The 13,946-nt window shown below is 54.6% G+C and overlaps 1 protein-coding gene across 3 annotated transcripts in view; it reads right to left on the bottom strand.

The window, feature by feature from the left end:
• LOC121288177 (CTD nuclear envelope phosphatase 1-like) overlaps nt 1-12,493 on the bottom strand; it is a 165,379-nt gene extending 152,886 nt beyond the window's left edge. The window contains exon 1 of one of the 3 annotated variants that reach the window (XR_005945326.1): nt 12,054-12,493. Coding sequence is in view for 2 of the 3 variants with exons in the window: in XM_041206587.1 (XP_041062521.1) it covers nt 12,054-12,155 (102 nt within the window). In the remaining variant the exon portion in view is untranslated. The remainder of the gene's footprint in view (nt 1-12,053) is intronic. The other 2 variants (XM_041206588.1, XM_041206587.1) reach the window with 2 other exon arrangements.
• Between the last annotated feature and the right edge of the window lie 1,453 nt (nt 12,494-13,946).

Raw genomic sequence — 13,946 nt, 5'->3', positions numbered from 1 at the left:
CTTTCCCTTCACTCTCACTCTCTCCTTTCCCCTTCACTCTCACTCTCTCCTTTCCCCTTCACTCTCACTCTCTCCTTTCCCCTTCACTCTCACTCTCTCCTTTCCCCTTCACTCTCACTCTCTCCTTTCCCCTTCACTCTCACTCTCTCCTTTCCCCTTCACTCTCACTCTCTCCTTTCCCCTTCACTCTCACTCTCTCCTTTCCCCTTCACTCTCACTCTCTCCTTTCCCCTTCACTCTCACTCTCTCCTTTCCCCTTCACTCTCACTCTCTCCTTTCCCCTTCACTCTCACTCTCTCCTTTCCCCTTCACTCTCACTCTCTCCTTTCCCCTTCACTCTCACTCTCTCCTTTCCCCTTCACTCTCACTCTCTCCTTTCCCCTTCACTCTCACTCTCTCCTTTCCCCTTCACTCTCACTCTCTCCTTTCCCCTTCACTCTCACTCTCTCCTTTCCCCTTCACTCTCACTCTCTCCTTTCCCCTTCACTCTCACTCTCTCCTTTCCCCTTCACTCTCACTCTCTCCTTTCCCCTTCACTCTCACTCTCTCCTTTCCCCTTCACTCTCACTCTCTCCTTTCCCCTTCACTCTCACTCTCTCCTTTCCCCTTCACTCTCACTCTCTCCTTTCCCCTTCACTCTCACTCTCTCCTTTCCCCTTCACTCTCACTCTCTCCTTTCCCCTTCACTCTCACTCTCTCCTTTCCCCTTCACTCTCACTCTCTCCTTTCCCCTTCACTCTCACTCTCTCCTTTCCCCTTCACTCTCACTCTCTCCTTTCCCCTTCACTCTCACTCTCTCCTTTCCCCTTCACTCTCACTCTCTCCTTTCCCCTTCACTCTCACTCTCTCCTTTCCCCTTCACTCTCACTCTCTCCTTTCCCCTTCACTCTCACTCTCTCCTTTCCCCTTCACTCTCACTCTCTCCTTTCCCCTTCACTCTCACTCTCTCCTTTCCCCTTCACTCTCACTCTCTCCTTTCCCCTTCACTCTCACTCTCTCCTTTCCCCTTCACTCTCACTCTCTCCTTTCCCCTTCACTCTCACTCTCTCCTTTCCCCGTCACTCTCACTCTCTCCTTTCCCCGTCACTCTCACTCTCTCCTTTCCCCGTCACTCTCACTCTCTCCTTTCCCCGTCACTCTCACTCTCTCCTTTCCCCGTCACTCTCACTCTCTCCTTTCCCCGTCACTCTCACTCTCTCCTTTCCCCGTCACTCTCACTCTCTCCTTTCCCCGTCACTCTCACTCTCTCCTTTCCCCGTCACTCTCACTCTCTCCTTTCCCCGTCACTCTCACTCTCTCCTTTCCCCGTCACTCTCACTCTCTCCTTTCCCCGTCACTCTCACTCTCTCCTTTCCCCTTCACTCTCACTCTCTCCTTTCCCCTTCACTCTCACTCTCTCCTTTCCCCTTCACTCTCACTCTCTCCTTTCCCCTTCACTCTCACTCTCTCCTTTCCCCTTCACTCTCACTCTCTCCTTTCCCCTTCACTCTCACTCTCTCCTTTCCCCTTCACTCTCACTCTCTCCTTTCCCCTTCACTCTCACTCTCTCCTTTCCCCTTCACTCTCACTCTCTCCTTTCCCCTTCACTCTCACTCTCTCCTTTCCCCTTCACTCTCACTCTCTCCTTTCCCCTTCACTCTCACTCTCTCCTTTCCCCTTCACTCTCACTCTCTCCTTTCCCCTTCACTCTCACTCTCTCCTTTCCCCTTCACTCTCACTCTCTCCTTTCCCCTTCACTCTCACTCTCTCCTTTCCCCTTCACTCTCACTCTCTCCTTTCCCCTTCACTCTCACTCTCTCCTTTCCCCTTCACTCTCACTCTCTCCTTTCCCCTTCACTCTCACTCTCTCCTTTCCCCTTCACTCTCACTCTCTCCTTTCCCCTTCACTCTCACTCTCTCCTTTCCCCTTCACTCTCACTCTCTCCTTTCCCCTTCACTCTCACTCTCTCCTTTCCCCTTCACTCTCACTCTCTCCTTTCCCCTTCACTCTCACTCTCTCCTTTCCCCTTCACTCTCACTCTCTCCTTTCCCCTTCACTCTCACTCTCTCCTTTCCCCTTCACTCTCACTCTCTCCTTTCCCCTTCACACACACTCACACTCTCTCTCTCCTTTCCCCTTCACACACACACTCTCCCTCTCTCCTTTTCCGTTTCACAGAATCTCCCTCTCCCTCCCTCCTTTTCCCCTTCCCACACACATTCTCTCTGTCTCTCCTTTCCCCTTCACACACACACTCTCCCTCCCTCCTTTCCCCTTCACACACGCTCCCTCTCCCTCCTTTCCCATTCACACACGCTCACTCTCCCTCCTTTCCCCCTCACACACGCTCACTCTCTCCTTTCCCCTTCACTCACACTCTCTCTCTCCTTTCTCCTTTCCCCTTCTCTCACACTCACTCTCTCTCTCCCCTTTCCCCTTCAGACACTCTCACTCTCTCTCTCTCCTTTCCCGTTCACACACGCTCCCTCCCTCTCTCTTCTTTCCCTTTCACACATGCTCATTCTCCCTCCATTACCCTTCACACACGCTCACTCTCCCTCCTTTCCCCTTCACACACGTTCACTCTCCCACCTTTCCCCTTCACACATGCTCCCTCTCCCTCCTTTCCCCTTCACACACGCTCCCTCTCCCTCCTTTCCCATTCACACATGCTCCCTCTCCCTCCTTTCCCCATCACACATGCTCCCTCTCCATCCTTTCCACTTCACACACGCTCCCTCTCCCTCCTTTCCACTTCACACACGCTCCCTCTCCCTCCTTTCCACTTCACACACGCTCCCTCTCCCTCCTTTCCCCTTCACACATGCTCCCTCTCCCTCTTGTCCCCTTCACACACGCTCACTCTCTCTCTCTTTTCCACTTCACACAAACACTCTCTCTCCTTTCCCCTTCACGCACACACACTCACTCTCTCTCTCCTTTCCCCTTCTCACACACGCAGACACACATTCTCTCTCTCTCTCCTTTCCCCTTCACACACACACTCTCCCTCTCTCCTTTCTCCTTCACACACGCTCACTCTCTCTCCCTCCTTTCCCCTTCACACACTCACTCTCTCTGCTTTCCCCGTCACACACTCACTCTCTCTGCTTTCCCCGTCACACACTCACTCTCTCTCCTTTCCCGTTCACACACTCTGACTCGCTCTCTCTCTCCTTTCCCCTTCACACTCTCTCACTCTCTCTCTCTCCTTTGACCTTCACACTCTCTCACTCTCTCTCCCTCCTTTCCCCATCACACTCTCACTCACTCTCTCTCCTATCCCCTTCACACTCTCACTCTCTCACTCTCCTTTCCCCTTCACACACACTCACTCTCTCCCTCCTTTCCCCTTGACACACACTCACTCTCTCCTTTCCCCTTCACACTCTCTCACTCTCTCTCTCCTTTCCCCTTCACACACTCTCTCTCTCTCTCTCCTTTCCCCTTCACACACTCTCACTCTCTCTCTCCTTTCCCCTTCACACACTCTCTCTCCTTTCCCCTTCACATACTCTCACTCTCTCTCTCTCCTTTCCCCTTCACACACTCTCACTCTCTCTCTCCTTTCCCCTTCACACACTCTCACTCTCTCTCTCCTTTCCCCTTCACATACTCACTCCTTTCCCCTTCACACACTCTCACTCTCTCTCTCTCCTTTCCCCTTCACACACTCATTCTCCCTCCTTTCCCCTTCACACACTCATTCTCCCTCCTTTCCCCTTCACACACACATTCTCCCTCCTTTCCCCTTCACACACTCATTCTCCCTCCTTTCCCCTTCACACACTCATTCTCCCTCCTTTCCCCTTCACACACTCTCACTCTCTCTCTCTCCTTTCCCCTTCACACACTCTCACTCTCTCTCTCTCCTTTCCCCTTCACACACTCTCACTCTCACTCTCTCTCTCTCCTTTCCCCTTCACACTCTCTCACTCTCTCTCTCTCCTTTCCCCGTCACACACTCTCACTCTCACTCTCTCTCTCTCCTTTCCTCTTCACACTCTCTCACTCTCTCTCTCTCCTTTCCCCGTCACACTCTCTCACTCTCTCTCTCCTTTCCCCGTCACACTCTCTCACTCTCTCTCTCTCCTTTCCCCGTCACACTCTCACTCTCTCTCTCTCCTTTCCCCTTCACACTCTCACTCTCTCTCTCTCCTTTCCCCTTGACACACACTCACTCTCTCTCTCTCCTTTCCCCTTGACACACACTCACTCTCTCTCTCTCCTTTCCCCTTGACACACACTCACTCTCTCTCTCCTTTCCCCTTCACACCCTCTCACTCTCTCTCTCCTTTCCCCTTCACACACTCCCACTCTCTCTCTCCTTTCCCCTTCACACACTCCCACTCTCTCTCTCCTTTCCCCTTCACACACTCCCACTCTCTCTCTCCTTTCCCCTTCACACTCTCTCACTCTCTCTCTCCTTTCCCCTTCACACACTCTCACTCTCTCTCTCATTTCCCCTTCACACACTCTCACTCTCTCTCTCCGTTCCCCTTCACACACTCTCATTCTCTGTCCTTTCCCCTTCACACACTCTCACTCTCTCTGTCCTTTCGCCTTCGCTCTCGCTCTCTCCTTTCGCCTTCGCTCTCGCTCTCTCCTTTCGCCTTCGCTCTCGCTCTCTCCTTTCGCCTTCGCTCTCGCTCTCTCCTTTCGCCTTCGCTCTCGCTCTCTCCTTTCGCCTTCGCTCTCGCTCTCTCCTTTCGCCTTCGCTCTCGCTCTCTCCTTCCGCCTTCGCTCTCGCTCTCTCCTTCCGCCTTCGCTCTCGCTCTCTCCTTCCGCCTTCGCTCTCGCTCTCTCCTTCCCCCTTCGCTCTCGCTCTCTCCTTCCCCCTTCGCTCGCGCTCTCTCCTTCCCCCGTCGCTCGCGCTCTCTCCTTCCCCCGTCGCTCGCGCTCTCTCCTTCCCCCGTCGCTCGCGCTCTCTCCTTCCCCCGTCGCTCGCGCTCTCTCCTTCCCCCGTCGCTCGCGCTCTCTCCTTCCCCCGTCGCTCGCGCTCTCTCCTTCCCCCGTCGCTCGCGCTCTCTCCTTCCCCCGTCGCTCGCGCTCTCTCCTTCCCCCGTCGCTCGCGCTCTCTCCTTCCCCCGTCGCTCGCGCTCTCTCCTTCCCCCGTCGCTCGCGCTCTCTCCTTCCCCCGTCGCTCGCGCTCTCTCCTTCCCCCGTCGCTCGCGCTCTCTCCTTCCCCCGTCGCTCGCGCTCTCTCCTTCCCCCGTCGCTCGCGCTCTCTCCTTCCCCCGTCGCTCGCGCTCTCTCCTTCCCCCGTCGCTCGCGCTCTCTCCTTCCCCCGTCGCTCGCGCTCTCTCCTTCCCCCGTCGCTCGCGCTCTCTCCTTCCCCCGTCGCTCGCGCTCTCTCCTTCCCCCGTCGCTCGCGCTCTCTCCTTCCCCCGTCGCTCGCGCTCTCTCCTTCCCCCGTCGCTCGCGCTCTCTCCTTCCCCCGTCGCTCGCGCTCTCTCCTTCCCCCGTCGCTCGCGCTCTCTCCTTCCCCCGTCGCTCGCGCTCTCTCCTTCCCCCGTCGCTCGCGCTCTCTCCTTCCCCCGTCGCTCGCGCTCTCTCCTTCCCCCGTCGCTCGCGCTCTCTCCTTCCCCCGTCGCTCGCGCTCTCTCCTTCCCCCGTCGCTCGCGCTCTCTCCTTCCCCCGTCGCTCGCGCTCTCTCCTTCCCCCGTCGCTCGCGCTCTCTCCTTCCCCCGTCGCTCGCGCTCTCTCCTTCCCCCGTCGCTCGCGCTCTCTCCTTCCCCCGTCGCTCGCGCTCTCTCCTTCCCCCGTCGCTCGCGCTCTCTCCTTCCCCCGTCGCTCGCGCTCTCTCCTTCCCCCGTCGCTCGCGCTCTCTCCTTCCCCCGTCGCTCGCGCTCTCTCCTTCCCCCGTCGCTCGCGCTCTCTCCTTCCCCCGTCGCTCGCGCTCTCTCCTTCCCCCGTCGCTCGCGCTCTCTCCTTCCCCCGTCGCTCGCGCTCTCTCCTTCCCCCGTCGCTCGCGCTCTCTCCTTCCCCCGTCGCTCGCGCTCTCTCCTTCCCCCGTCGCTCGCGCTCTCTCCTTCCCCCGTCGCTCGCGCTCTCTCCTTCCCCCGTCGCTCGCGCTCTCTCCTTCCCCCGTCGCTCGCGCTCTCTCCTTCCCCCGTCGCTCGCGCTCTCTCCTTCCCCCGTCGCTCGCGCTCTCTCCTTCCCCCTTCGCTCTCGCTCTCTCCTTCCCCCTTCGCTCTCGCTCTCTCCTTCCCCCTTCGCTCTCGCTCTCTCCTTCCCCCTTCGCTCTCGCTCTCTCCTTCCCCCTTCGCTCTCGCTCTCTCCTTCCCCCTTCGCTCTCGCTCTCTCCTTTCCCCCTTCGCTCTCGCTCTCTCCTTTCCCCTTCGCTCTCGCTCTCTCCTTTCCCCTTCGCTCTCGCTCTCTCCTTTCCCCTTCGCTCTCGCTCTCTCCTTTCCCCTTCGCTCTCGCTCTCTCCTTTCCCCTTCGCTCTCGCTCTCTCCTTTCCCCTTCGCTCTCGCTCTCTCCTTTCCCCTTCGCTCTCGCTCTCTCCTTTCCCCTTCGCTCTCGCTCTCTCCTTTCCCCTTCGCTCTCTCTCTCTCCTTTCCCCTTCGCTCTCTCTCTCTCCTTTCCCCTTCGCTCTCGCTCTCTCCTTTCCCCTTCGCTCTCACTCTCTCCTTTCCCCTTCGCTCTCACTCTCTCCTTTCCCCTTCGCTCTCACTCTCTCCTTTCCCCTTCGCTCTCACTCTCTCCTTTCCCCTTCGCTCTCACTCTCTCCTTTCCCCTTCGCTCTCACTCTCTCCTTTCCCCTTCGCTCTCACTCTCTCCTTTCCCCTTCGCTCTCACTCTCTCCTTTCCCCTTCGCTCTCACTCTCTCCTTTCCCCTTCGCTCTCACTCTCTCCTTTCCCCTTCGCTCTCACTCTCTCCTTTCCCCTTCGCTCTCACTCTCTCCTTTCCCCTTCGCTCTCACTCTCCCCTTTCCCCTTCGCTCTCACTCTCCCCTTTCCCCTTCGCTCTCACTCTCCCCTTTCCCCTTCGCTCTCACTCTCCCCTTTCCCCTTCGCTCTCACTCTCCCCTTTCCCCTTCGCTCTCACTCTCCCCTTTCCCCTTCGCTCTCACTCCTCCCCTTTCCCCTTCGCTCTCACTCTCCCCTTTCCCCTTCGCTCTCACTCTCCCCTTTCCCCTTCGCTCTCACTCTCCCCTTTCCCCTTCGCTCTCACTCTCCCCTTTCCCCTTCGCTCTCACTCTCCCCTTTCCCCTTCGCTCTCACTCTCCCCTTTCCCCTTCGCTCTCACTCTCCCCTTTCCCCTTCGCTCTCACTCTCCCCTTTCCCCTTCGCTCTCACTCTCCCCTTTCCCCTTCGCTCTCACTCTCCCCTTTCCCCTTCTCTCTCACTCTCCCCTTTCCCCTTCGCTCTCACTCTCCCCTTTCCCCTTCGCTCTCACTCTCCCCTTTCCCCTTCGCTCTCACTCTCTCCTTTCCCCTTCGCTCTCACTCTCTCCTTTCCCCTTCGCTCTCACTCTCTCCTTTCCCCTTCGCTCTCACTCTCTCCTTTCCCCTTCGCTCTCACTCTCTCCTTTCCCCTTCGCTCTCACTCTCTCCTTTCCCCTTCGCTCTCACTCTCTCCTTTCCCCTTCGCTCTCACTCTCTCCTTTCCCCTTCGCTCTCACTCTCTCCTTTCCCCTTCGCTCTCACTCTCTCCTTTCCCCTTCGCTCTCACTCTCTCCTTTCCCCTTCGCTCTCACTCTCTCCTTTCCCCTTCGCTCTCACTCTCTCCTTTCCCCTTCGCTCTCACTCTCTCCTTTCCCCTTCGCTCTCACTCTCTCCTTTCCCCTTCGCTCTCACTCTCTCCTTTCCCCTTCGCTCTCACTCTCTCCTTTCCCCTTCGCTCTCACTCTCTCCTTTCCCTTTCACACACAGTCACACTCTCTCTCTCCCCTTCACACACACTCACACTCTCTCTCTCCTTTGCCGTTCACACACACACTCTCCCTCTCTCTCTCTCCTTTTCCCTTTCACACACTCTCCCTCTCTCTCTCCTTTTCCCCTTCCCACACACACTCTCTCTCTCTCTCTCCTTTCCCCTTCACACACACACTCTTCCTCCCTCCTTTCCCCTTCACACATGCTCCCTCTCCCTCATTTCCAATTCACACACGCTCACTCTCCCTCCTTTCCCCCTCACACACGCTCACTCTCTCTTTTCCCCTTCACTCACTCTCTCTCTCCTTTCCCCTTCTCACACTCACTCTCTCTCTCCCCTGTCCCCTTCAGACACTCTCACTCTCTCCCTCTCCTTTCCCCTTCACACACGCTCCTTCTCCCTCCTTTCCCCTTCACACACGCTCCCTCTCCCTCCTTTCCCCTTCACACACGCTCCCTCTCCCTCCTTTCCCCTTCACACACGCTCCCTCTCCCTCTTATCCCCTACACACACGCTCCCTCTCCCTCCTTTCCCCTTCACACACGCTCCCTCTCCCTCCTTTCCCCTTCACACATGCTCACTCTCTCTCTCTTTTCCATTTCACACAAACACTCTCTCTCCTTTCCCCTTCACGCACACACTCTGTCGTTCTCCTTTCCCCTTCACACACACGCACTCTCACTCTCTCTCTCTCCTTTCCCCTTCACACTCTCTCACTCTCCTTTCCCCTTCACACTCTCTCACTCTCTCTCTCTCCTTTCCCCTTCACACTCTCTCACTCTCTCTCTCTCCTTTCCCCTTCACACTCTCTCACTCTCTCTCCTTTCCCCTTCACACTCTCACTCTCTCTCTCCTTTCCCCTTCACACTCTCTCAATCTCTCTCTCCTTTCCCTTCACACTCTCTCACTCTCTCTCTCTCTCCTTTCCCCTTCACACACACTCACTCTCTCTCTCCTTTCCCCTTCACACACACTCACTCTCTCTCTCCTTTCCCCTTCACACACACTCACTCTCTCTCTCTCCTTTCCCCTTCACACACACTCACTCTCTCCTTTCCCCTTCACACACACTCACTCTCTCCTTTCCCCTTCACACACACTCACTCTCTCCTTTCCCCTTCACACACACTCACTCTCTCTCTCTCTCCTTTCCCCTTCACACACACTCTCTCTCTCCTTTCCCCTTCACACACACTCTCTCTCTCCTTTTCCCTTCACACACTCTCACTCTTTCTCTCCTTTCCCCTTCACACTCTCTCACTCTCTCTCTCCTTTCCCCTTCACACTCTCTCACTGTCTCTCTCTCCTTTCCCCTTCACACTCTCTCACTCTGTCCTTTCACTTCACACTCTCTCACTCTGTCCTTTCACTTCACACTCTCTCACTCTCTCTCTCTCTCTCTCCTTTCCCCTTCACACACACTCACTCTCTCTCCTTTCCCCTTCACACACTCTCACTCTCTCTCTCCTTTCCCCTTCACACACTCTCACTCTCTCTCTCTCTCCTTTCCCCTTCACACACTCTCACTCTCCTTTCCCCTTCACATACTCTCACTCTCTCTCTCCTTTCCCCTTCACACACTCTCACTCTCTCTCTCCTTTCCCCTTCACACACTCTCACTCTCTCTCTCTCTCCTTTCCGCTTCACACACACTCACTCTCTCTCTCTCCTTTCCCCTTCACACACTCTCACTCACTCTCTCCTTTCCCCTTCACATACTCTCACTCTCTCTCTTCTTTCCCCTTCACACACTCTCATTCTCTCTCTCCTTTCCCCTTCACACACTCTCACTCTCTCTCTCCTTTCCCCTCCACACACTCTCATTCTCTCTCTCCTTTCCACTTCACACACTCACACTCTCTCTCTCCTTTCCCCTTCACACTCTCTCACTCTCTCTTCTTTCCCCTTCACACTCTCTCACTCTCTCTCCTTTCCCCTTCACACTCTCTCTCTCTCTCCTTTCCCTCACACACTCTCACTCTCTCTCTCTCTCTCCTTTCCCCTTCACACACTCTCACTCTCTCTCTCTCTCCTTTCCCCTTCACACACTCTCACTCTCTCTCTCCATTCCCCTTCACACACTCTCACTCTCTCTCCATTCCCCTTCACACACTCTCACTCTCTCTCTCCATTCCCCTTCACACACTCTCACTCTCTCTCTCCCCTTTCCCCTTCACACACTCTCACTCTCCTTTCCCCTTCACATACTCTCACTCTCCTTTCCCCTTCACATACTCTCACTCTCCTTTCCCCTTCACATACTCTCACTCTCTCTCTCTCCTTTCCCCTTCACACACTCTCACTCTCTCTCTCTCCTTTCCCCTTCACACTCACTCTCTCTCTCTCTCTCTCCTTTCCCCTTCACACACTCTCAGTCTGTCTCTCTCCTTTCCCCTTCACACACTCTCACTCTCTCTCTCCTTTCCCCTTCACACACTCTCACTCTCTCTCTCCTTTCCCCTTCACACACTCTCACTCTCTCTCTCCTTTCCCCTTCACACACTCTCACTCGCTCCTTTCCCCTTCACTCTCACTCGCTCCTTTCCCCTTCACTCTCACTCGCTCCTTTCCCCTTCACTCTCACTCGCTCCTTTCCCCTTCACTCTCACTCGCTCCTTTCCCCTTCACTCTCACTCGCTCCTTTCCCCTTCACTCTCACTCGCTCCTTTCCCCTTCACTCTCACTCGCTCCTTTCCCCTTCACTCTCACTCGCTCCTTTCCCCTTCACTCTCACTCGCTCCTTTCCCCTTCACTCTCACTCGCTCCTTTCCCCTTCACTCTCACTCGCTCCTTTCCCCTTCACTCTCACTCGCTCCTTTCCCCTTCACTCTCACTCGCTCCTTTCCCCTTCACTCTCACTCGCTCCTTTCCCCTTCACTCTCACTCGCTCCTTTCCCCTTCACTCTCACTCGCTCCTTTCCCCTTCACTCTCACTCGCTCCTTTCCCCTTCACTCTCACTCGCTCCTTTCACCTTCACTCTCACTCGCTCCTTTCCCCTTCACTCTCACTCGCTCCTTTCCCCTTCACTCTCACTCGCTCCTTTCCCCTTCACTCTCACTCGCTCCTTTCCCCTTCACTCACACTCTCTCCTTTCCCCTTCACACACACTCTCTCCTTTCCCCTTCACACACACTCACACTCTCTCTCTCCTTTCCCCTTCACACACACACTCTCCCTCTCTCTCTCTCCTTTTCCCTTTCACAGACTCTCCCTTTCTCTCTCTCCTTTTCCCCTTCCCACACACTCTCTCTCTCTCTCTCCTTTCCCTTCACACACACTCTCTCTCTCTCCTTTCCCCTTCACACACATACTCTCTCTCTCTTTTCCCCTTCACACACACACTCACTCTCTCTCTCTCTCCTTTCCCCTTCACACACACAGTCTCTCTCTCTCTCCTTTCCCCTTCACACACACAGTCTCTCTCTCTCTCCTTTCCCCTTCACACACACACTCACTTTCTCTCTCTCCTTTCCCCTTCACACACACACACACACTCTCTCCTTTCCCATTCACACACACACTCTCTCTCCTTTCCCCTTCACACTCTCACCCTCCCTCTCTCCTTTCCCCTTCACACACACTCACTCTCTCTCTCCTTTCCCTTCACACACACTCACTCTCTCTCTCCTTTCCCCTTCATACACACTCACTCTCTCTCTCCTTTCCCTTTCACACACACTCACTCTCTCTCTCTCCTTTCCCCTTCACACACACTCTCTCTCTCCTTTCCCTTCACACACACTCACTCTCTCCTTTCCCCTTCACACACACTCACTCTCTCTCCTTTCCCCTTCACACACACTCACTCTCTCTCCTTTCCCCTTCACACACACTCACTCTCTCTCTCCTTTCCCCTTCACACACACTCACTCTCTCTCCTTTCCCCTTCACACACACTCACTCTCTCTCCTTTCCCCTTCACACACACTCACTCTCTCCTTTCCCCTTCACACACACTCACTCTCTCTCCTTTCCCCTTCACACACACTCACTCTCTCTCCTTTCCCCTTCACACACACTCACTCTCACTCTCTCTCTCCTTTCCCCTTCACACACACTCACTCTCTCTCTCCTTTCCCCTTCACACACACTCACTCTCTCTCTCCTTTCCCCTTCACACACACTCACTCTCTCTCTCCTTTCCCCTTCACACACTCCCTCTCTCTCTCTCTGCCCCGGTCCCGCACTCACCGACCGCACTTGTCTCCGGGCCGCCTCCACACACACACTCCACACCTTCACCGCCAGCCACACGAAGCTGCGGAGCCCCATCAGGAAGTATTTACTGAACATGCTGCCGAGCCTGGAGCCCGGAGCCCGGCCAGCCGGCCGGGGTGCTGTCCTGGGCCTGGCCTAGGCCTGGACCCGGCTGCAGGCTCCTCCGGCCGGGAAGCTGGCCTAGGCCCGGCGCCGGCTGCAGGCTCCTCCGGCCGGGGTGCTGGCCTAGGCCCGGGGCCGGCTACAGGCTCCTCCGGCCGCTCTGGGCTCTGGGCCGCGCTCCTCCGCCGCCATCTTCACTTAAAGGGAAGGACCGGACCTCTTAAAGGCAACGTCTACTTAATGTCGTCCGACTGCCTCCCAGCAGCAGCCCAGGATCTGAGAGGAAAACACATTCCATCAGCTCCTCACTCCTTATAAACTTACTCAGGATTGTTCAGTGTCAGGAGTGGGATTATCATCCACCCTCAAATCCACCTCAACATGACCCTCTGCTTCCTATTTAAAGGTGCAGTCACAATTCAAGCTGAGCACCAGTGTGAAATGTAATGCTGGAAATGCCCAGCAGCTCAGACAATATCTGAGGAAAGAGAAACAGAATTAATGTCATCGAGCTAATTAATTCTGTTTCATACCAGCCTTGATCCCCATCCTGTGGAGGGAGCTTGGTTCCAATGGGCTGACACTCTCTCTCTCTCTCTCTCTGGAGTTGGGGAGAATGAGAGGTGATCCCAGAGAAACCTGTCAGATTCTGAGGGGGATTGACAGGGTCGATGCTCACGGGACGTTTCCCCTGGATGGTGAGTCTCAAATAGAGGACGCAGTCTCAGGATAAGAGGACAACTATTTAGGACTGAGCTGAGGAGATTCACGCAGAGGATAGTGAGCCTTTGGAATTCCATAACCCTTCTGTGGATGATCAGTCATTGAGTTTATTCAAATGTGTGACTGATAGACTTTTAGAATCTAAGGGAACCAATGGATCTGGGAATCAAGTGGGAAAGTGGTGTTGAGACCGAAGGTCAGCCATTATCTTATTAAACGGCAGAGCGGGCTTGAGAAGTTTACTCCATGCCCCTATTTTTTAGGAATGGAGGAACAAGCTTGAGGGACTGAATGGCCTGCTGCTGTTCCTATATTTTCTCTCCATTGATGCTGCCTGAACTGAGTGTTTTAAGCAGTTTCTGGTTTTATGTCATATTTCTAGCCTTCACAGTATGTTTTTTTTTAGCATCAGTGCGAGATGGTTTCGGCTTCTCACCACCACTGAACATGTGTCATATAAATCAGATATTAAGGCCTGAATAAAGGTGAAACAAAATGTGACGCTGCATTTACACTATAACTAATTGCAATGTTATAGTTGTAGTGCAATGGCACCCTTAAAGTGACTTGGATTCCACAGATCACATCTTCAATCTAAAAATAGCTTATTATTGCTCTGTAACAAGTGAAACCTGACAAGTCCACACATCCGGTCTTGAACATTTTGTTGCAATAACAGTCAGAGATGTAAATTGCCCAGTTAATACTTAACAATTCTATTCCTTAAAACACACCAGGCATTGGCGTAGTAAGGGAACACAACAGTGAAGTTATAGTAGCACCGTTGCTGCTCCCTGGAATTAGTCTCCAAGGTCATCCACAGCCCCAATCACTCAATCAAGGTCACCCACTGCCAAAAGGTACCATGTTTGCTATTAAGTGTACATTACGTTTTATCAATGTAAGATATGTCAACCTGTTTTACTGAAAGGATGATTGAAATATAAACTGTCCCACTTGAACTTTGAAAGGAATTCTGACAACTTTTAAATTAGTTCTCAACTGATATATATCAATTTTCAGAATGAGCCTGATCTTATG

This window comes from Carcharodon carcharias, chromosome 15 (assembly GCF_017639515.1).
Source record: "Carcharodon carcharias isolate sCarCar2 chromosome 15, sCarCar2.pri, whole genome shotgun sequence".
NCBI classification, from domain to species: domain Eukaryota; kingdom Metazoa; phylum Chordata; class Chondrichthyes; order Lamniformes; family Lamnidae; genus Carcharodon; species Carcharodon carcharias.
Note: the sequence above shows the minus strand (reverse complement) of the source record. Positions and strands in the feature narration are given on the sequence as shown.